Source organism: Scyliorhinus torazame, chromosome 17 (genome assembly GCF_047496885.1).
Source record: "Scyliorhinus torazame isolate Kashiwa2021f chromosome 17, sScyTor2.1, whole genome shotgun sequence".
NCBI lineage: Eukaryota > Metazoa > Chordata > Chondrichthyes > Carcharhiniformes > Scyliorhinidae > Scyliorhinus > Scyliorhinus torazame.
This window is the reverse complement of record NC_092723.1, coordinates 177,261,040-177,284,312: the sequence shown is the minus strand read 5'-3', so window position 1 is coordinate 177,284,312 and position 23,273 is coordinate 177,261,040. Positions and strand designations below refer to the sequence as shown.

General features: G+C 47.3%; 1 protein-coding gene across 1 annotated transcript in view; it reads right to left on the bottom strand.

Moving 5' to 3' along the window:
• The window catches only part of atf7ip2 (activating transcription factor 7 interacting protein 2), a 144,840-nt gene that overhangs the window by 37,462 nt on the left and 84,105 nt on the right, over positions 1–23,273 (bottom strand). The window contains exons 8-9 of the mRNA XM_072479815.1: positions 21,143–21,234; positions 12,026–12,107 (exon numbers count right to left, since the gene is read on the bottom strand). Coding sequence (XP_072335916.1) covers positions 12,026–12,107; positions 21,143–21,234 — 174 coding nt within the window. The remainder of the gene's footprint in view (positions 1–12,025; positions 12,108–21,142; positions 21,235–23,273) is intronic.

Here is a 23,273-nt window from a genome sequence, read left to right as displayed (position 1 = left end):
TGTCGCTCCACAGTCTCCCTATCAAAATGTAAGTTCATACTTGTTATCTGCCATGTATCTGCCCATTTTGTTAGGATATCTATGCCCTCAAAAAGCTCAATACTCTCTTCCTTGTCATTTACTTAAAAAAAAAATGTTTTCTCGAGTACCCAATTCTTTTTTTTGTCCAACTAAGGGGCAATTTAGCGTGGCATCTTTTTGGGTTGTGGGGGTGAGACCCACGCAGACATGGGAGAATGTGTAAACTCCACATGGACTGTGGCCCAGGGCCGGGATTGAATTCGGCTATTGGCGCTGTGAAGGAGCAGTGCTAACCACTGTACCACCGTGCTGTCCCTCCTCGTAATTTACTTAATTCCGGAGTTTTCTGAATTCTGCAAACTTTGAAATAATGCCCCATACCTCTAAGTCAATATCATTACTACATATAAACTAGACCATTGCTCTTTTTGATATCTCCTTCCATTTGAAAAACAACTATACACCAGCACTCTTTGCTTTTTTTCCCCGTAGCTAATTCAGTATCCATACTGTTGCTGTCCTTTTAAACAATTGGCTTTAGTTAAGCTATCAAACAATGTGCATTTATATAGTGTATTTAATGTAATAGAGTGTCGCACCCAAGGCACTTTAAAGGCGTGTTATAGAACAAGATTTGACACTTCACATGTTTTTCATTTGTTAGCAAGAGTGTTTGAAACCATAGTCTGTTAGCAGTAGTAGTTTTAGCCATGAAAAAGCATGAGGTAGGAGCCTGAAAAGTGGAGCCTGCTGGATAACTTGACATATGTCAGTCTAGACAAAGGACACAACGAAAATATGAGTTCAGGGCAGCTCACTTCAGGGGTGAACCCAGTGATTAGAGGTGGATAGGTATCAGTCACTAAAATGTTAAGCAACACAAGACAGATCTACATTTAGCACTTATCGTGGCAGCAACTGCTAGCAACGAGGTGTCAGTCACTGGAACGCCAAGGTACACAGCAGAATTGGACAGTTGATCCGAAACAGTTCACACCTGTTGTGGTAGATTGTGAGTTTATGTGACCAAATACGTTCCCACAGTCACGACAGAACAGGGACAAAATATATATAAAAAATAATGCAACAACTCAAGGGCAGAATACGGATTTAAATTGGGGTCGATTAAGACAGGCTCTCCCAGAGTTTGCTTGAATAAACAATCAAAAACCATACTCGAATCTCCGAGGTGTGCTATTTCCTCACAACACCAGAGATCCACATAAGGAGATATTAGGACAAATGACCACAAGTTTGGTCAAAGTGGAAAGGGAGGGAAGAAACAGACCAATAGGTAGAGAAATCCAGATCCTCAAGCCTAGGCAGCTGAAGGCACAGTTACCAAAAGTGTAGTGATTAAAATGAGTAATGCACAAAACATCAGAATTAGTGGAGCACAGAGACTTGGGGGCAGAGGGGAGCAGAAACAGTAGGCTGTGGAGATTACAGAGACAGAGAGGGATAAGACCATGAAGGTAATGGTAACATGGTGGCAATGTTACTGGACCAGTAATCCAGATGTTCAGCCTAATATTCTGAAGACATTAGTTCATATACCACGACAGCTGTGGGAGTTTAAATCAAAATAATGAATAAATCTAGAATAAAAAATTAGTCTCAACAATATTCATAAAACTACCAGATTTTCATAAAAAGCCATCTGTTTTATTGATATCCTTCAGGGAAGGAAATATAAGAAACCAAAGAGAAAATCTCAGCAGGTATGGCAGCATCTGTAGAGAGAGAAAAGAGCGAATGTTTCGAAAGACAATTGGTTAGCAGACAGGAAACAGTTTGGGCGGCACAGTAGCACAATGGTTAGCACAGTTGCTTCACAGCTCCAGGGTCCCAGGTTTGATTCCCGGCTTGGGTCACTGTCTGTGCGGAGGCTGCACGTTCTCCCAGTGTGTGCGTGGGTTTCCTCCGGGTGCTCCGGTTTCCTCCCACAGTCCAAAGATGTGCAGATTAGGTGGGCTGGCGATGATAAATTGCCCGTAGTGTCCAAAAAGGTTAGGTGGGGTTGTTGGGTTACGGGGATAGGGTGGAGTTATGGGCTTAAGTGGGGTGCTCTTTCCCGAGGGTCGTGCAGACTCGATGGGCTGAATGGCCTCCTTCTGCAATGTAAATTCTATGATTCCATGAAAGCAGGAATAAATGGGTCTTTTTCAAAGTGACAAGCAGTGGCCAGTGGGATCCCGCAGGGATCAGTACTTGGGGCTCAGCTATTCACAACATTCATCAATAATTTTGATGAAGGAACCAAATTAATATTTCCAGGTTTGTTGATAACATAAAACTTGGTGGGAATGAGAGTGGTGAAGAACATGTTCAGAGGCTTAAAGTGGGAAAATACATGGCTGATGCCAGTTAACGTGGATAAATGTGGATTATTCACTTTGGAAGGAGAAACAGAATGGCAGAGTATTATTAAAATGGTGATAAAATTGAGAAACGTTGATGTACAAAGGACATGGGTGCCTAGTCACTGTAAGCAAGCAAATAGTTCGGAAGGCAAATGGGATGTTGGCGTTCACTGCAAGAGGACCTCCTGGATAGGGGCAAAGATGTCTTACTGCAGCTGTATAGGGCCTTGGTGAAACCATACCTTGCGTATTGTGTCAATGTTGGTCTCCTTATGTAAGGAAAGGATATACTTTTCCAATTAAGGGGCAATTTAGTGTTGCCAATCCACCTGCTCTGCACATCTTTTGGGTTGTGGGGGAGAATGCGCAAACTCCACAAAGACAGTGACCCAGGGCCGGGATTGAACCAGGTCCTCAGCACCAATTAAGCAGCAGTGCTAATCACTGCACCGCCGTGCCTCCTGGAAAGGATATATTTGTCATAGAGGGACTGCAAAGATTCACTAGATTGATTCCTGAGATGGCAGGATTGTCATACGAGGAAAAATCAGATCAACTGCATCTATATTCATCGGAATTTAGAAGAATGAGAGGGGATCTAATTTGAACATAAAATTCTGACGGGGCTGGACAGACTGGATGCAGAGATGTCGGTTCCTCTGGTTGGGGGGCGGGGTGGGGTCTAGAACAAAGGATCACAGTCTCAGGATATGGGGTAGGCCACTAAGGACTGAGATGAGGAGAAACTTCTTCACTCGGGGTGACTAACCTGTGGAATTCTCTACCGTAGAAGGTTTTGGAAGCCAAGTCACTGAATGTATTTAAGAAGGATATAGATAGATTTCAAGACTCTAAAGGTATCACGGAATATGGGGAGAATGCAGGTGAATTCATTGAGTTAGAGGATCAACCACTATTATATTAGAACAAAGAACAATACAGCACAGGAACAGGCCCTTCGGCCCTCCAAGCCTGCGCCAATCACGTGTCATATCTAGACCAACCGACTGTATCCTTCTATACCCTGTCTGTTCATGTGCCTAGACAGATAGGTCTCACAGGTCGCTAACGTATCTGCCTCAACCACCTCACTTGGCAGTACATTTCAGGCCACAACCACCCTCGGTGTTAAAAAACTTCCCCGTAATTCTCCACTGAACCTATCCTCCCTCATCTTGAACTTGTGCCCTCTTGTAATTTTCAATTCCGCCCTGGGAAAAAGCCTCCAACAGTTCATCTTATCGATACCCCTAATAATTTTATAAACTCGGCATCCGTCTCTCTAGGGAGAACAATCCCAGTTTATTTAATCTCTCCTCATAACTAATACCCTTGATACCAGGCGACATCCTTGAGCCTAGAGGCTAAACAGCCTTGAGGCGGTTTAACACAGGGCTAAAATCGCTGGCTTTGAAAGCAGACCAAGGCAGGCCAGCATCACGGTTCAATTCCTGTAACAGCCTCCCCGAACAGGCGCCAGAATGTGGCGACTAGGGGCTTTTCACAGTAACTTCATTTGAAGCCTACTTGTGACAATAAGCGATTTTCATTTCATTTCATCCTGGTAAACCTTTTCTGTACTCTTTCCAAAGCCTCCAGATCCTTATGGTAGTGTGTGAGACCAGAATTGGAAACAGTATTCCAAATGTGGCCTAACCAACGTTCTATATAACTGCAACATAATTTTTGAGCTTTTATACTCTATACCCCATCCTATGAAGGCAAGCATGCCATATACTTTCTTTACCACCATTTCCACCTGCGCTGCCACTTTTAAGGGTCTGTGGACCTGCACATCCAGTTGTCTGTGTCTCTATGCTCCTGATGGTTCTGCCATTTATTTTATAGCTCCCACCTGAATTGGATCTACCAAAATGCATCACCTCGCATTTGTCTGGGTTAAATTCCATCTGCCATTTCTCTGCCCAATTTTGCAGCTTATCTATATACTACTGTATTCTCTGACAATCTTCATCGCTATCCGCAATCTTAGTATCATCCGCAAACTTGCTGATCAGACCCGCTACGTTTTCTTCCAAGTCATTTATATATATATTACAAACAGCAGAGGTCCCAGTACTGATCCCTGCGGAACACCATTAGTTATAGAACTCCATACGGAAAAACACCCTTCCACTGCTATCCATAGTCTTCTATGGCCAGGCCAGTTCTGAATCCATCCAGCTAAATCACACCTGACCCCATGTGATTTAATCTTTTGCACCAGCCTGCCACGAGGGACCTGATCAAATGCTTTCCTAAAGTACAAAAGACCACGTAGACAACATCCACAGCCCTTCCCTCGTCAATCATAGTCACTGTCGTGTTAGGTACACTGTCTAACACTGGCTGCAGCTGGATGCAGCTTAGATCAGAAAGATACTCCAGGGGTGAGATTCTCCAACCCCCCGCCGGGTCAGAGAATCACCGGGGGCTGGTGTGAATCCCGCCCCTGCCGGTTGCCGAATTTTCCACCACCGGATATTCGGCGGGGGCGGGAATCGCGCTGCGCCGCTTGGCGGGCCCCCCCCCCCCGCGATTCTCCGGCCCCGATGGGCCGAAGTCCCGCCGCTAAAATGCCTGTTGCGCCGGCGTAGATTAAACCACCTACCTTACCGGCGGGACGAGGCGGCGCGAGCGGGCTCCGGGGTTCTGGGGGGGATCTGGCCCCGGGGGGTGCCCACACGGTGGCCTGGCCCGCGATTGGGGCCCACCGATCCGCGGGCGGGCCTGTGCCGTGGGGGGCACTCTTTCCCTTCCGTCTTCGCCACGGTCTCCACCATGGCGGAGGCGGAAGAGACTCCCTCCACTGCACATATGCGGGAATGCTGTCAGCGGCCGCTGACGCTCCCGTGCATGCGCCGCCCGGAGATGTCATTTCCGCGCCAGCTGGCGGGGCACCAATGGCCTTTTCCGCCAGCTGGCGGGGTGGAAATTCGTCCGGCGCGGGCCTAGCCCCTTAAGGCTGGGGCTCGGCCCCCAAAGATGCGGAGCATTCCGCACCTTTGGGGCGGCGCGATGCCTGACTGATTTGCGCCGTTTTGGGCACCAGTCGGCGGACATCGCGCCGTTTCCGGAGAATTTCGCACCAGACCTTGAAGTTAGTTCAATCAGGTTTATTGAACGAATAGCACAGTTCCCTGTGAGTTCGACTCTCTGCTAACTTAGTGTGGTTATTCTGTCTGACTGAACCAGACTAGCTCTTAGCCACATGGTGGAGGTGTGAGATTGTAACAACACCCTTGACTGACTCTCTAGATGTTCATCAGTGGAAAGAGGCGGAGTGTCAGTGCCTCGTGTCTTTTATAGTCAGATCCCACCCCGGAGTGTCCTGCCTGCTTATTGGTCATGTCCTGTTCTCGGTGTCCATTAGCTGCTTGTCTGTATATCGTGTGTGTGTCCGCATATCATAACATCTACCCCTTTAAAAAAATATATATATGTTTGGATGACATATGTGAACGTATTTACAAGAATAGGCCAATATTAACATATACAAATGCAGTGGATGTGAACATATGTCCATGTGAAAACAGCTGTCTAATGCGAGAACACAGAACATAGCAAACAGAACAAATGTTCATAAGTCCAGTCTCTGTGACTTGCGTCTGATCCTGGTCGACCGCCGGAGAGATAATGGTGGGGACAACAGCGCCTTGATGGGCGGGATTGAAGCCTGACTGGTGGCCTCGTGAGTTGAGGTATCAGGAGGTGGCAAAACAACAGAAGGAAAAGGAGAAGAATGTGGTTGCAGGCAGGCAACTTTGCACAGTGCCCGTCGCACAACATACGAGCAGGGGGCAGTCTGTTGAACACCGACAGCTGGAGCTGACCAGCCTTCATCAGGAATCTTGACCCGAACAGTGTCTGGCGGGGATAACACAGGCAAATCGGTGGCATGAGCATCATAGCCCTGATTTTGCCGGTCTCGGAGTTGCTGCACCTTCTGCAGCACCGGGAGGTGATCCAGGTTGGGCATGTGTATGGCTGGAAGTGTCGTTCGCAGGTCCCTGTTCATCAGGAGTTGAGCCGGCGACATGCCAGTGGACAGTGGGGTTGCCCTGTACACAAGCAGCGCAAGGTGAATGTCAGACGCAGAATCCGCGGCCTTGCAGATGAGCTGCTTCACAATGTGCACCCCTTTTTCAACTTTCCCATTGGACTGCGGGTAGTGTGGGCTGGAAGTGACATGTTTGAATTGATACGACTGGGCAAACAGAGACCATTCATGACTGCTGAAGCACGGGCCATTGTCACTCATGACAGTGAGTGGGATACCATGCCTGGAGAGCGTCTCCTTATAGGCCTTGATGACAGTCTGAGATGGGAGGTCCGAGAGCTTCACGACTTCTGGGTAATTGGAAAAGTAATCGATGATTAACACATAATCACGACCATTTGCATGAAAAAGGTCGATGCCAACCTTGGACCACGGAGGGGTTTCAATTTCATGCTGCTGAAGTGTCTCCTTACTCTGCGCTGGCTGGAAGCATTGACAGGTCGCACAGTTAAGGACCATGTTCGCGATGTCCTGGCTGATCCCGGGCCAGTAGACAGCCTGCCTGGCTATGCATCTGCACTTTTCCACACCCAGGTGGCCCTCATGGATTTGACGGAGCACCAAGCTCTGGAGATTGTGTGGAATTACAATCTGGTCCAGTTTGAGGAGGATGCCATCAACCCCCGTCAAGTCGTCCTTTCCATTGAAAAATGGGCAGTGGCCCTTTTTGCCAGCCATTGGCTAGGTGTTGCATAACACGCTGCAAGAGGGGTTCTTTGGCAGTCTCCTCATGGATACGAATCACCTTCTCATCATATGCTGGGAGGGTGCTAGCACACAGCTGCACCTGTGACTCAATTTGCCGGAGGTCGTTCAGTGGTTCACTAGGAGTGTTATCGCGTTGCAGCAGGACCGCACCGATGCCATCCTGGCTCGCATCTGTCAAGGTTTTTGTTACCCTGTCTGGGTCGAAAAATGCCAATACTGCTACAGTGGTGAGCTTGGCTTTCAGCTCCAACCACTCTGCCTGATGGGCTGCCTTCCTCTCCAAGGCAGTGGACTTCTTCACTAGGTTTCGTAGGGCCGTGGTGTGTGAGGCCATGTTTGTGATGAACGTGCCCAGAAAATTGACCATGCCCAGGAAGCGCAATACCGCTTTGTCTTCCGGGATCTTCATGGCTGCGATGGCCTTGACCTTGTCTGTGTCGGGGCACACGCTCTGCTGAGCTATCTGGTCTCCTAGGAACTTGTGTCGTTATGCCAAAGCAACGTTTGGCCCCGTTCAGCTTCAGGCCATTGGCGTGGACACGTGGGAATACCTGCTGGAGATGGGAAACGCTCCTCAGGGGTCGTGGACGATATGATGACGTCGTCCATGTACACACTAACCCCTTCAACGCACTCCATCATCTGCTCCATGATGCAATAAAATATCTCCGATGCCGAGACGATGCCGAACGGCATATAGTTATAGCAGTACCTGCCAAACGGTGTGTTGAAGGTGCAGAGCCTTCTGCTGGACTCATCCAGCTAGATTTGCCAGAATGCATGTGATGCATCTAACTTCGTGAAAAACCGTGCATGTGCCATCTCACTAGTGAGTTCCTCCCGCTTCGGGATGGGGTAGTGTTCACGCATTATATTATGGTGGAGATCCTTCGGATCAATGCAGATGCGCAGGTCTCCAGAGGTTTTTTTTAACCACCACCATCGAGCTGACCCAGTCAGTCGGTTCGGTTACCCTGGAAATGATTCCCTGCTGCTGCAGCTCCTTGAGCTGTTTCTTCAGGCGCTCCTTCAGCGAAGCCGGGACGCGGCGTGGTGCATGGACCACTGGCTTGGCATCAGGTCGCAGTAGGATCTTGTACCGATCTGGCAAAGTGCCCATCCTGTCAAACACATCTGGATACTGAGCCAGGATGTCGTCAATGCCCGCTTGAAGATCCACGTTGGAGCATGTCCTTGAATAAACCTGCTGCACCAGGTTTAGCTTTTTGCAGGCATGCGTGCCTAGTAGGAATGCCCTGTCCGGCTTGACAATTTCCATGCATGGGTACTCTGGTTGGAGACGAGTAGATGGCAGGACCCCAGTGCTGCGATGGCATTACCGTTATAGTCCAGGAGCTGGCAGTCTGCTAGAAGGACCTTGGTGGGCTTCGTGATGCGTTTGAAGTCTGCCTGTGAGAGGAGGTTGGCAGAAGCACCTGTGTCCAGCTTGAACTGGATGGAGCAGCGGTTGACCTGCATCACCGCACGCCATTCGTCCTCCGAATTCACAGCGAGGACGGACTGAATGAGAGATGAGTTAGGTGTGGCATGTTCACGTGTGGTAATGATGCCCACTCGGTAGGCGGACTCCAGGCACTCGTCCTCTGGATCCGTTGTACTGCCAGGATCAGAACCCTGTAATCGTCGTTGCATATTCTGGACGCGCGTCGTCGGAATTGGGAGCGCTGCCCTCTGATTGGCGGTGCAGACCTGCACAAGGCTGCATAGTGTCCAGGCTTCCCGTAGTTTAAACATCGCCTGCCTCTTGCAGGGCAGAGTCCCTTTAAGTGGGCATTGCCACAGTTCGGACACGTCATGACGTCGGTGTTGTGACATGGTGTACGTCGTCGCACATGCGCAGTGCGGTCGGCAGACGTCTGCACCTGCGCAGTGAGTGTCGGCCGCTTCGTTATCCTGTTCGCATCACGCATGGGTGGGTGGGGCTCCGGGAAAAGCGTGCAAAATGGCCGCTGTCTTCAATGCTGAGGTGCTGCATCTGGGAGATGGCCTGCACACTCACTGCCTCGTGGGAGGCAAGTTTCTCATTTTCAGCTGATTTGTATTGGGAATACCGATTTTTTGCGTGCTCATGCACTGTACATGTTTCAATCGCGACTGGCAGGGTCATATGCTTGATTTTTAAGAGCTGCTCTCTCAGAGGATCAGAGTGAACTCCAAACACGATTTGGTCTCGGATCATGGAGTCAGTAATATCACCAAAGTTGCAGGACAGCGCTAACAGGGGGAGGCTAGTTAAGAAGGCATTGAAAGATGAATCTTTACCTTGAAGACGTTGTTTGAATATGTAGCGCTCGAAGATTTCATTGGTGTCCACTTCACAGTGACTATCGAACTTGTCCAGGATAGTCTGAAACTTTGTCTTGTCCTGGCCTTCGGTGAAGTTAAACGAGTTGAAGAGTTCGATGGCTTGATCACCCGCTGTTGAGAGGAGAAGCGCGATCTTTCTTGCATCCGACGCACCCTTGAGGTCTGAGGCTTCGATGTACAGCAGAAACTTTTGCTTGAATATCCGCCAGTTGGCACTGAGATTTCCGGAGGTCCTGAGCTGGTGAGGAGCCTGAATCTTCTCCATGGTGCCGGGATACATTTGCTGGTCGTCACGGAATGGACTGAGGTAAGCCACCTTAAATTAGTAGTCTCCTGGTATCATGTCGTGTTAAGGTACACTGGTCTAACACTGGCTGCAGCTTCGATCAGAAAGATACTCCAGACCTTGAAGTTCAATCAGGTTTATTGAACTAATAGCACAGTTCCGAGAGTTCGAATCTCTGCTAACTTAAGTGTGGTTACTCTGTCTGACTGAACCAGACTAGCTCTTAGCCATGTGATGGAGGCGTGAGATTATAACAATACCCTTGACTGACTCTCTAGATGTTCATCAGTGGAAAGAGGCGGACTGCGAGTGCCTCATGTCTTTTATAGTCAGATCCCACCCGTCTGAGCCACCACCAATCAACGTGTCCCTCTCCTTTGTGAATACCGATGCAAAATGCTCATTAAGGATCTCACTTACTTCCTTTTGGTTCTACACATAATTTCCCTCCTTTGTCTTTGAATGGGCCAACTCTTTCCCTAGCTACCCTCTTGTTCCTAATATATGTATAAAATGCCTTGGGATTATCCTTAATCCTGTCTGCCAAGGACAAGGATATTGAATGGTGCAGCAAGCTCAAAGGGCAAAGAGCCTACTCCTATTCCCTGTGTTTTCACCTATTATCTCATAATCTGGCTAACATCTCTATTACCATTAAGCCAGGGAACCAATCCTGGTTCAATTAGGAGTGCAAGTGGGAAGGTCAAGAGTAGCAGCAGATATACCTAAAAATGAAGTGCCAACCTGGTGAAGTTGTAAAATAGGACCATATGCATGTGAAACAGAAGCAGAATGCATGAGAGTTGAGTAATTACCCAGTGAACAGCTAGATCAAACCTCCACTGCCATGCCACATCCAGTTCTGAATAGTTGTGGATAATAAAGCTAACTAGAGGAGGAGGTTCTACAAGTATTTTCATCCTTCTTTCTGGGGCAGCCCAGCATACATCAGTGCAAAAGACAAAGCATTTTTAATCATCTTCGGTCAGAAAACCTGACCTCCTGAGGTCCCATCATCACAGATGTCAGTCATCAGCCAATTTTATTCACTCCACAGGATACCAAGAAATGGTTGATGGCACTAGATACAAATACTATTTGGGCCCTGACAGATTGTGGCTGTATTACTGAAGAACTGTGCTTCAAAAGAAGCCGTGCACCGTGTCACGTTGTTCCAGTACACTTATAAAACTGGGGAGGCAGTGGCATTGTGGTCTTGTCACTGAACAGTTCCATCAGCTCTGTGTCTTTCTATTAACTACAATAGTAATCCCAAGGTAATGCTCTGGTGACCCAGGTTCGAATGGTGAAATTTGAATTTAATTTTAAAAAAGAGCAATGATGATATAGTGAAACCGCTGTTAATTAATATAAAAATTCATCTGGTTTATTAATGTGTTTTAGGGATGGAAACTTGCCATTCTTACCTGGTCTAATGACTCAAATGTCCTTTGAAATGGCCTAGAGGGGATTGGTGAACAGGGGCTGACTTCTCCGTCTGAGGCAGCAGGTGGAAGGGGTAGGTGAAAAAGCAGTGATATTTGCTGTTTCTGCCTGGACTGCTCCTTTATTTCCAGGTAGGGGTGACTGATGGGGGTGGGTGGGCAGGATTTGCATTATGGTGGGGGAGGGGGCCCCTCCGATGTACATTGGGGGCACCTGCGTTAAATACTTCTCTCCTTGGTCCACCGTGAGGTTCTCTGCATCAGGGTCATGGTGGAAAATACTTGCACCAATCCACGCCCACATGAATTCCGGCCGAGAGGCATGGAGAATCCAGCCTGTTAATTGGATGCAAATGGTTTCAAATGAGCATTTGCATCCCACCACCGGCGTGGGGTGTGTAACTCACTGCCATGGTCGTTGGGGTCTGGAGCATCGGAACGGGTTTGGCGCTTGTTTTTTGCTCAAAGCAGGATTCTCTGCCGCATAGGGAACTCCGCGGAGAATCCACACATAAGACCTATTGTAAGTTAGGCAGAATGTAGGACTTTAAATTGGGTAATGGGTTTTGTCTCCACTCTGCTCCCAACTTAGAATCTGAAGGCCACACTTGTTCTTGATTCCCTGTGAGCAAATGTTACAGGTAAATAATATTTAATATTGCTTGTACACAAAATATCAATTACGTATTCACAAATTTATTTGATTTTATTAATGACAAACATTGCATATTAAAATACTTCAATAGTTTAAAGGGGAAAATAGCCAAAAAAAAAGTGATTTTAATTTATTGCTTTGGATATAAGACAGCAGTACCTTTTTTCCTACTTTGGTTATTAATACACCGTTCATCTTGTGTCAGGTCAATTACCATTTGACTGCTTGGCAGTTTGCTTCCCTGAAAAATAAAACATTTTTGTATGCTAATCAAATGCATTAAAATGATTCACTTCTGGACATCTTCAATTTAACAATAGGCAATTTTTCTAATATTAATGGGGCCTGGAAAACAGTAGGATAACCACAGAATACATGCAGAATTTGTCTCTAATGGCCGTGTAGAAACAATTAAATTTCAAGAAAATCTTGGTCACCTCAAAAGGTATCAAAGACTGATTTGGATCCAACTTTATGTACAACTACTATCTACTTTATTATACTAGTGTATGGAACCGAGGAAGCGAGGGAAACGCGGCGGTCTGCAGGTTAGACTGAAGCAATGCGGTTTCAAGACCCCTCTCCCCAGCATACTCCTGGCAAACGTCCAAGCGATCGAAAACAAGCTGGATGAACTTAACGCCAGACTTACCTCTCAGAGGGAAGTAAGAGACTGCTGTGTGCTCTGTTTCACAGAGACATGGCTCACCCCAGCCTCACCGGAATGTGCCATACAACCTGAAGGCGTCTCAATTCACCGGGCGGACCGCTCCGCGTCATCAGGCTAAGCGAAGGGTGGAGGGGTTTGCCTCCTCATCAACTCCTCCTGGTGCTTGGATGTGGCGACCCTGGCGACCCACTGCTCCCCGGACCTGGAATACCTGACCGTGAAGTGCTGCCCATACTATCTTCCAAGTGAGTTCACTTCAGCCATTATCACAGCAGTCAACATCCCACCCCAGGAAGGCGCTGGACGAACTATACACAGTAATAAACAACTACGAAACAGAACACCCGGAGGCCTTGTTCATCGTGGCCGGAGACTTCAACAAGGCCAACCTCAACAGTGTACTGCCACAATTCCACCAGCACATCTCCTGTCCCACCAGGGGCGACAACACTCTTGACCACTGCTACTCAAAAATCAAGGGCGCCTACTGTTCCGTCCCCCGACCGCACTTTGGGAAATCAGACCATAAGACGGTGCTCCTTCTCCCGGCATACAATCAGAAACTCAAGCGGGAGAATCCAGCTAAGAATGCTGTACAGTGCTGGTCCGAGGCGACAGAAGAGCTCTTACGTGACTGCTTAGAGACAGTGGACTGGTCCATATTTAAGAACTCAGCGACCAACTTAAATGAGTATGCCACCACCGTCACAGACTTCATCAGCAAATGTGTAGACGACTGCGTGCCAAAGAAAGCAGTACGTGCGTTCCCCAACCGGAAACCATGGCTCAATCGCGAGATTGACTCCCTACTGAAGGACAGATCTGAGGCGTTCAAGGCAGACGACCCTGACCTATACAAGAAATCCAGGTACGAACTCCGCAAAGCCATCCGGAATGCCAAGAGAGAATATCAAACCAAGCTAGAGTCACAGACAGACTCTCGGCGGTTGTGGCAAGGACTAAACAACATAACGGGCTACAAAGCGAAGCCGAACAGTATCTCTGGCAGCAGCGTACCCCTCCCCGATGAACTCAATGCATTCTATGCCCGGTTCGAGCAGGTAACCAACAATCCGCTGGCGAGTGCCCCAGCAGCCCATAATTCACCCATACCCACCATCACAGCTTCCTAAGTCAGATTGGCCTTCCTGAAAGTAAATCCTCGGAAGGCGACGGGCCCAGACCGGATCCCTGGTCGTGCACTCAGAGCCTGCACGGACCAGCTGGCAGAGGTATTCATGGACATCTTTAACCTGTCCCTACTTCACTCCGAGGTCCCCACCTGCTTCAAGACCACCATCATACCGGTACCAAAGAAGAACCAGGCAACGTGCCTCAATGGACTACTGACCAGTGGCCCTGACTTCAGTCGTAATGAAGTGCTTCGAGAGGTTGATCATGAAGCGCATCACCTCCATACTCCCAGAACGCCTTGATCCACTGCAATTCGCATACCGCTGCAACCGGTCCACATCAGACACCATTTCCCTGGCCCTACACTCACCCCTAGAGCATCTCGAAAACAAGGACTCCTACATTAGACTCCTGTTTATTGACTACAGCTCCGCCTTCACAACCATAATCCCAGCCAAGCTCATATCAAAGCTCCAAAACCTAGGACTTGGCTCCCCACTCTGCAACTGGATCCTCGATTTTCTGACCAACAGACCACAATCAGTAAGAATGAACAACAACACCTCCTCCACAATAGTCCTCAACACCAGCGCCCCGCAAGGCTGCGTACTTAGCCCCCTACTCTACTCCCTGTACACACACGACTGCGTGGCAAAACTTGGTTCCAACTCCATCTACAAGCTTGCTGACGATACGACCATAGTGGGCCGGATCTCGAATAACAATGAGTCCGAATACAGGAGGGAGATAGAGAACCTAGTGGAGTGGTGTAGCGACAACAATCTCCCTCAATGCCAGCAAAACTAAAGAGCTGGTAATTGACTTCAGGAAGCAAAGTACTGTGCACACCCCTGTCAGCATCAACGGGGCCGTGGTGGAGATGGTTAGCACTTTCAAATTCCTAGGGGTGCACATCCCAAAAAATCTGTCCTGGTCCACCCACGTCGACGCTACCACCAAGAAAGCACAACAGCGCCTATACTTCCTCAGGAAACGAAGGAAATTCGGCATGTCCACATTGACTCTTACCAACTTTTACAGATGCACCATAGAAAGCATCCTATCAGGCTGCATCACAGCCTGGTATGGCAACTGCTCGGCCCAGGACCGCAAGAAACTTCAGAGTCGTGAACACCGCCCAGTCCATCACACGAACCTGCCTCCCATCCATTGACTCCATCTACACCTCCCGCTGCCTGGGGAAAGCGGGCAGTATAATCAAAGATCCCTCCCACCCGGCTTACTCACTCTTCCAACTTCTTCCATCGGGCAGGAGGTACAGAAGTCTGAGAACACGCACGAACAGACTCAAAAACAGCTTCTTCCCCACTGTCACCAGACTCCTAAATGACCCTCTTATGGACTGATTTAATTAACACTACACCCTGTGTGCTTCATCCGATGCCAGTGCTTATGTAGTTACATTATATATGTGTTGCCCTATTATGTATTTTCTTTTATTCCCTTTTCTTCTCATGTACTTAATGATCTGTTGAGCAGCTCGCAGAAAAATACTTTTCACTGTACCTCAGTACACGTGACAATAAACAAATCCAATCCAATCTACTGTTCTGTCTCCCTGCCTATTAAAGCTCAGTCCATGGAGATATTAACATTTAAGGTACACGATGTTCCAATGCTCGTTACATTAGTTCTTGCCTAGTAACAAAGGCGGGACACTCTTGGAGTGCTTTAATAGGTCCCCCAGATCAGTTTAAGGGACAGTTAATCACTCTTCTGAAGGAGTCAGCTTCAGAGAGCCAGCCAGTCACAGACAGGAACAGGCAGAGATTCCAGTTTAAAGGAAGAGCAGTGGGGAGCAGACTTTTAAGTACAGAGGGCCAGTTTCTTGGTATTCTGCTTGGCACGGTGGTCGATCACAAAGTGTGCTCGGAAGCTTACTTCGGAATCCAGGGAGAAGGAATTTCAGAAGATGTGATTGAAACTCTACGAAGTGGGCCATTGTTAAAGCCGTATGAGTGGAGTGACATTTGGAAAGAATTCTAAACCAGATCTTCAAAAGGTGGAAATTGGAAATCCTTGTGAGTAATTTAAAGTTTGAGTGAGATTGGATGACTCACAGTGGGACTAACATCTGGGTGATTTCTTGAGAAATCCATCGGCTCTATCATGGTTGAGTCTGTCATTTACTCTGATGTTTTCAACTACAGTTCATCTACTTACCCTGAATGTTGAAGTACAAGGTATAATTCCTGTAAATTTTTATTTTTCTGAACTAATACAGTAAAGTTCTTTTTTGTTTGTTCAAAACTGGTCTTAATCCAAAAGCAGTGTCTTGAATCATTTTATTTACATTAAACAAAACATTATTGGTCTCTACCACCGCACCGCAGCAGCCCCCCCCCCCCCACACACACAATCTTAAGCTCTGACCATTGTAACACTCGTATATGGATTGGCACGATTGTTAGATTAATTCTTTGGAAGCTGGAGATTACAGATTGGGATGGATCATGGAGGGATCAAAAAGGATGAGAATTTTAAAGTCAAGATGTTGCTTAACCATGAACCAATGCCGGTCAGCAAGCACAGGAGTCAACCACCAACTGGACACACGATGAAAGTTACCGCATGGGCAGCAGAGCTTTGGATGATCAACTGTACGAGAATTATACTAATATCCAAGTATTTGTAGTGTTTAATCAGGATAACTATTGTAACCATTCAGTTTATATTTCAACATTGGAATCATAGGATCTGGGAGTTCCTATCGTATAGAACCTCAGATACTAAGGATTTAATGGTGCACATACTCATATATTTTTTTGAACTTTTGATTTCGGAGACCCCATGGCAACTAGTTGCATGCATTTTAAATGATCCATGTCTATTCAGACAATGAATTCAGGTCATTTATAAAGGGCAAGGTATTAACTTGTCCTGGTTTAGTCATTGAAGTATTTTTGCAGAAACCTTGTTGAACTTATGATCTGAGAACCAATATGAACTGACTTTACTTAAAACTTTAAAGTGCTTGGGACCACATGATGCAGGCACAGGAATGGCAGATTTTCCGTGGGCTTTGGCATTACTCTTTTTGTATTATTCTGTTTGTGCGGCACATGCTTGCCTAACCTGGGAGTTAATACTATGTAGTATATCTCTAGAAGATTTTTTGATGAGTGTAGGAGAAAAAATGCAGAGGAATTCGAAGAAATCTTGTGATATAAGGGAGCAGTCGGATGCTGTGGGAATACAGCCGTCTTTTCAACATGAGGGACCTGATCCTCGAGCGGGCTCTTGACTTGCCGCTTTCAAAGGCACTGCAAATGATGACTTCAAATATCAACAATATCAGAGTATTTGATGACAAACTCGGCTTGTTGACACAGTGGAAAGATTCCTGAACATTGAAAATGTTGCTTCCTTGGCTGAAGCTGCATTCAATCCTAAACTGCATTCACTCCTTGGAAAACCAACTATGTGGTATGCCAGAAATCCTGGAAAATTTGGAGAACCAAGGCTGGAGGAAGAATGGCTGGGTTGTCAGTCTGTAAGGAGTGGAAGGTAAGACTTTTTGAGAGCTGGCTACCATGTTTCCCTAAGCTGGATGTGAAGGCTGGGTGTTTCAAGTTGGAAAGGGCGTGCCATATCCTGTCTTCGAGGCCAAGCGACAATCAACGTCCCAGGCCCATAATCAGTCACTTTCATAACTTCAGAATTCGGCAGGAGGTTCATGAGGGGGCAAGCCTCTCCTTTTTCCAGGATTCTCGGCGGCAACACAGCGCGAAGCGTTGAGGTTCCAATTAAGTTAGCGAACAGCTCAAGGCAACTGGAATGAATTATGCCCTGCTTTATCCTGCGACCCGGAAAGTGATATCCAAAAACTTTGTTAAGTCTTTTGATCATACAGCTGGTGCCTTGGCCTTCATAAAGTCTGTAGAAGGCGAGGACTTGGACTAACAATCTGCAGCATGTTGAATTTGGACTGTGTCCCTGTTGTATTGCTTTTTGTCTGATTTTTGTCATATGTCCTCTTATCGCAAGCTGTTAACATTTGAGCACTATACGGACGAGTTACCCGCAAGAATCTCAGAGACCTCTATTAGTGGTAACTGTGCCACATGCTAATTATGCAATGTGCTAATAATGTCGTTTTTCTCTTCTTAACTTTCTCTTTATGATGGTAATATGGTTTGTTTGGTATCCTCTCTTTAATCATGATAAAATTGAATGGCGCCATTGCTGGGATGTCTTCATGGCTGGGTCCAAAATGTGGGAGGGAGGGACATTTGACTCCCACTCCCTCGTTGGCTTTTTTCTCCTCTCCATCGAGGAGTATGCCTCCTGATGGTAATGATAGTGTGGCAGTAGGGTCCTCACTTGTGCTGAGGAATATCCCCTTAGAATTATAATGGTGATCTTTTTGTTGTGTTGCTATTTGTAAGATGTTGAATGAATCCTGGTACATACAAGTCTCTTATCTGAGAAAAGAAAGTTATAAGGACGTTATGGTGCCTCTGGAGTAATACGAGATGGGGGAAGGTGTGTTTTGGTGCACACCCGAATGTTGCACGAAAATCCTATCCTATTTTTCTCCTGGTGGTCTGTGAAATGGCGGTAGCTAATTTTGAACTATGTTCCTGGAATGTACGGGGAATTAATCATAAGAAGGAGAAAGTGGCCATAGCTTTGTTACAGGAGATTCATTTAGATGAAAGAAGCACTTCAAGTTAAGGGGTAGGTTTTCTTTGTCTCATTTTCGACCAACAGCAAGGGAGTAGCAATTTTGGTCAGCAGAGTGGTGATGCTGATTGGCTTTTATCGGAAAGATTTGTATCGGGCTTCCAGAAAGTGGACCTTGGCAAGACACTCTCCATGTTTGAGTGAAGGCAACTGTCCAGCAGAGCGGTGATGCTGATTGGCTGTTGCAGGGAAGATTTGCATTGGGTGGTTAGTGCTTCCAGAAAGTGGTTTGTGGAGGAGCTGTTGTCAAAGGACAGTTAAACCCAAACACTACTTTTCCCTCCCTAAAAAAGTCACTATGAGGACTACAAGCAAGAGAAAGAAAAACGGAGGGGGAGAGAGGTGACAATTTGCAGCACAGTGCTTCAGTGGTGACGTTTTGGCTCGATAGGTTTGGGCGAATGGAGTCTCAGCAGAGTACAGGTAATCTCAGGTAACGTCCTCTTAACTTTCCTCTTTAGTCTTGGTGCAGTTGAGATGGCAATGAGGGCAGTGATATGCTCCCCCTGCAGGATGTGGGAGCTCATGGAGAATTCCATTATCCCTGATGACTACACCGGTGGAAAGTGCACCTGACTGCAGCTCCTGGGAGACTGGGTTAGGGAGCTGAAGCTGAATGCACTCAGGATCATCCAGGATGCTGAGCACATTATAGATAAGAGTTTTAGTGAGGTGGCCACACTTGAAGTGCAGGCAGAGAGTAGCAGGGTAACCACCAGAAAAGGAAAAGTGAGCAGGCAGAGAGTGCAGGAGTCCCCTTTGGCCATTGCCCTTGTAAACAAGTATACCGTTTTGTATACTGTTTTGGGGGGAGGGATGACCGTTCAGGTGAAAGCAGCAGTAGCCAGATCTGTGGCACTATGACTAGCTCTGGGGCACAGCGGGAAAGGGTAAAGGTAAACAGGACAGTAGTGATAGGAGACTCAGTAATTAGGGGGACAGACAGGAGATCCTGTGGCCGCAAACAGGAGTCCAGGATGGTGTGTTGCCTCACGGATGCCAGGGTCAAGGTTATCTCGGAGCACTGCAGAACATTCTCACGGGAGAGGATGAGCAGCCAGACGTTGATGTGCATGTTGGCACAAATGACGCAAATAGAAATAGGGATGAGATCCTGAGGAGTGACTATAGAGAGCTATGAAAAAGGATAAGAAGCAGGTCCTCGAGGGTGATAATCTCTGGATTACTTCCAGTGCCACGTGCTATTGAGGGTAAAATAGAAGAATATGGCAGATGAATGCATGACTAAAGAATTGGTGTAGGGAACAGGGATTCAGATTCTTAGATTACCTAACACAAGAACCAAGAAGGAAAGTTCAGGGGTCAACAATCCAGCGAGCATAAAGTTGAGGATGTAGGAGACGAATCTCAGAGAAAAGATAAAAAGGACATGGGGAAAAAAGGACATAAACTTAAGAGGTTCAGGATTTGGATAGGAAGTGACCCGTAGATGTTTGGCCCAATGAGCCAAGGAAAAGGAGGGACGCAGCTGAGGCAGCTCAACAGACGGTCTCAATTTCAATGACAAAGGGCAGGATTTAATCCAGCAGCATAAAACATGGTGGCCTGGCCTGCTTAAAAAATGGGAGAGGCTGTGCATTTTAGGCCAGTGGCAGGAAAACATCCTGCAATTAAGTCAGAGGTGAAACACCATGGGCTGGATTCTCCGAGTCGAAATTGCGTTCGGCGCGGGGGCGGAGAATGGCCGTTTACCCGGAAATCGGGACCGGTGCCGCTCCCGCGATTCTCTGGTTCCTCGGGAGTCTCTCGCGCGCGAACTATGCGGCGCGGGTAGGGGGCCATTGAGATGCGAGGCGAGTCTCTTCCCCCCCCTCCCCACACGATTCTCCGTGCAAAACTGGCCGAGTTCCCAACGGCGTGGTTTTAACCACCTATCGGCCGTCGGAAACCTTGTGTGGCGGCTGCGGATTTGGTCCGCGACCACCCTGGTGGGGGGGTGGGGGGAGAATCGCTCTGGTCGGCCAGGGGAGTGATCGGGCATCATGGACTCAGGAAGGCCTAAATTTTTGATGCCGCTCTGCGGTCCGCGTCCGCCATGTTGCATGGGACGGCCGCTGCAGGCCGCCGCCGTGTGCATGCGCTGACTCCCGAACGGATGTGCGGGCCCTGTATCCGTAGCCAGAGCTCCATGGAGCACTCTGGGGCACTGCTATCCCCCTGCAGGTAGGAGAATAGCTCAGGACTTTCTAAAGGGAAGTCCAGAGTGAAACATAGCCCCATTATTGGAGAATCCAGCCCCATGCGCGTGTGTGTGTTCGATCCCCCTCTCTATGCCTTAAGTGATGGGCCATTATGTCTTTGTACCTCCCCCACAGAAGCAATGTGGGATTCGCAACACTTCTCAAACTACTGGGCAAGTCCCCTGTCATCAATATTAAATCCCACCCAAAGATGCCTATGAACCCATCATTCTTGTTGGGTGGGATGGAGGATGGAAGGAGACAGTAAAGCAAGGTTTAAGAAGAAAGTTCAAAATGGAGAAATGGCAGCATCGGAATTTTGCATTGTGATCAGTTTCTAGCAGACTAAAGCAGGATTGGATAGTGCTTTGTGATCTAGCCAGACCCAGTGGAGAATTGCTGAACCAGATGTCTGCTATTTATGTTCAAGTTAAGGGAGCAGAGAAGAGGGCGAAAAGCCAGGATGAGAAAGGATAATGGGATAAAGGTGCACAGCAACCAGCAACTCTTTGGGAAATTAATTTAATTACACCAAAACATTTAATGCAAACATCCCCGACTTACCTGTTTTATATCAACCATTTCTCTTTTATTATCAGGTTCCAAAGTCAGATAATCGGGAGACACCTCATTCCTTGGTGCTGGAGTTGAAATGTCTAGTAACAGAAAATAAATCAATAGCAAATTTATGCTGGCTATAGACTGACAATAGCAAAATGGAAGATATGCTGATTGAATTATCCCACAATTTGAATATCATATTTGTATTGATATTAATTGCTGAATAGATGTCTGTGCAGATCTCTCCCTTCATAAAACTGGTGTAGTGTATGTGTAGTGTAACATTTAAAAAAAACATTTGTTTATGTCTCCATCTGTTTATGTTTCCATTAGAATAGCAGAGACAACAGTCATATGGGGCAGCACAGTAACATCGTGGATAGCACAATTGCTTCACAGCTCCAAGGTCCCAAGTTCGATTCCGGCTTGGGTCACTGTCTGTGCGGAGTCTGCACGTCCTCCCAGTGTGTGCGTGGGTTTCCTACGGGTGCTCTGGTTTCCTCCCACAGTCCAAAGATGTGCAGGTTAGGTGGATTGGCCATGATAAATTGCCCTTAATGTCCAAAATTGCACTTAGTGTTGGGTGGGGTTACTGGGTTTTGGGGATAGGGTGGAGGTGTTGATCTTGGGTAGGGTGCTCTTTCCAAGAGCCGGTGCAGACTTGATGGGCCGAATGGCCTCCTTCTGCACTGTAAATTCTATGATATTCTATGATATGAATCGGTTAAATGTTCATCCACTTTAGTTGCCAAAATAATTTCTAAACCCATTATCAAGTTCTGACATGGAATAAGCACAGAGACCATGGGTTGCATTTGAGAGATTTAGGTCATCGAATGTAACAATATCACAACAAGAACACTGCGTAACCATTAGGGAAAGGGCTGGAAATATTCAGCAGGTGTGGGGACAGTCATATTAGACTTAGAACGTTAGGTTTTTCTCCGCAGCTACTGTCTGAGCTGCTTAGTTTTTCTGGCCCTTGTGATTTTATTTCAGATTTCCAGCATCCACAGTATTTCGCTTTTATAACATTTATGAATTTGGATCAATGGCCCATAGCTCTACTTTCCTGTGGTGCTGCTTTTATACTACTTGTATTGTTATGCAATATATACCTTCTATGGAATGGAGTAAATCAAACAGTAAACATTTAAAATGGGTATTTTAACTGATCATTGGTATATTAAAGCATCTATGTTCTTGGCTAACCGAGAATGCAATTTGGCTGTAGGACAACAGTGAGAATTGAACTAAGAGGGTAAATTTATAGATTCATAGTCATCATAGTAGAGGAAAAGGACATTTGGTCCATCAAATCCATGATGACTCTCTGCAAAGAAATCCAATTATTCCCACTGCCCAACTACATCTCAAGTATCCACCCAATTTCATTTCAAAATCATTCTTAGGGCGCGATTCTCCATTGCTGCGAGCTTCCCAGCGCTCGGCACAGCGAGGTCGGCAACGCTATTCAATGTTATTGTTCCACTTAACGAGGCCTCATGGGCTTCTCGCCACAAATGATGGCTCACCAGCGGATTCGTTGGGACCGTGCTCGGCAGACCACGCCAACAAGGTCGAGCAGCACTTAAGCTGCACGTCCTCAGACAACTCCAGCCAGCTCGCAACAATAGCGCTGAGGAGGCCGGCCCCAAGATTCGGGAATGCTGACCTGAAGAGGCTGCTAGACACCAGTGCTGCTTGGATGAGGTGGCGGCAGCTGTCAGCTTGAGGAATATGACCAGGAGGACTGGCCTTCAGTAAGGTAAGAAGGTCAACGACCTACGGCACCACGGGCGAGTAGAAACAAACCCCCCCTCCCTGCCAAGGGAGCGTCCACCCCAACTCCCCAGGCGACCCCCAACACTCCCTCCACCCAAACCCTCCCTTCACATCGCCCCCACCACTCTGTGAACCTCTCATGTGGCTAGTGATGCCTCCTCGGTCTCCTCAGGAAAAGCTCTCCCATAAACAGCGGGAGAGGGCCCAGACTGAAGAATCTCCTTCATGCCCTGGAGGTGACCGGGGTGGCCAAGGACAGAATGGTCACCCATGCAGAGACTGGTGGACTCCACAGAGGTGAGAAACTATTGGACTCCACCCGGTGAGTTGCTATTACCTTACTGACTGA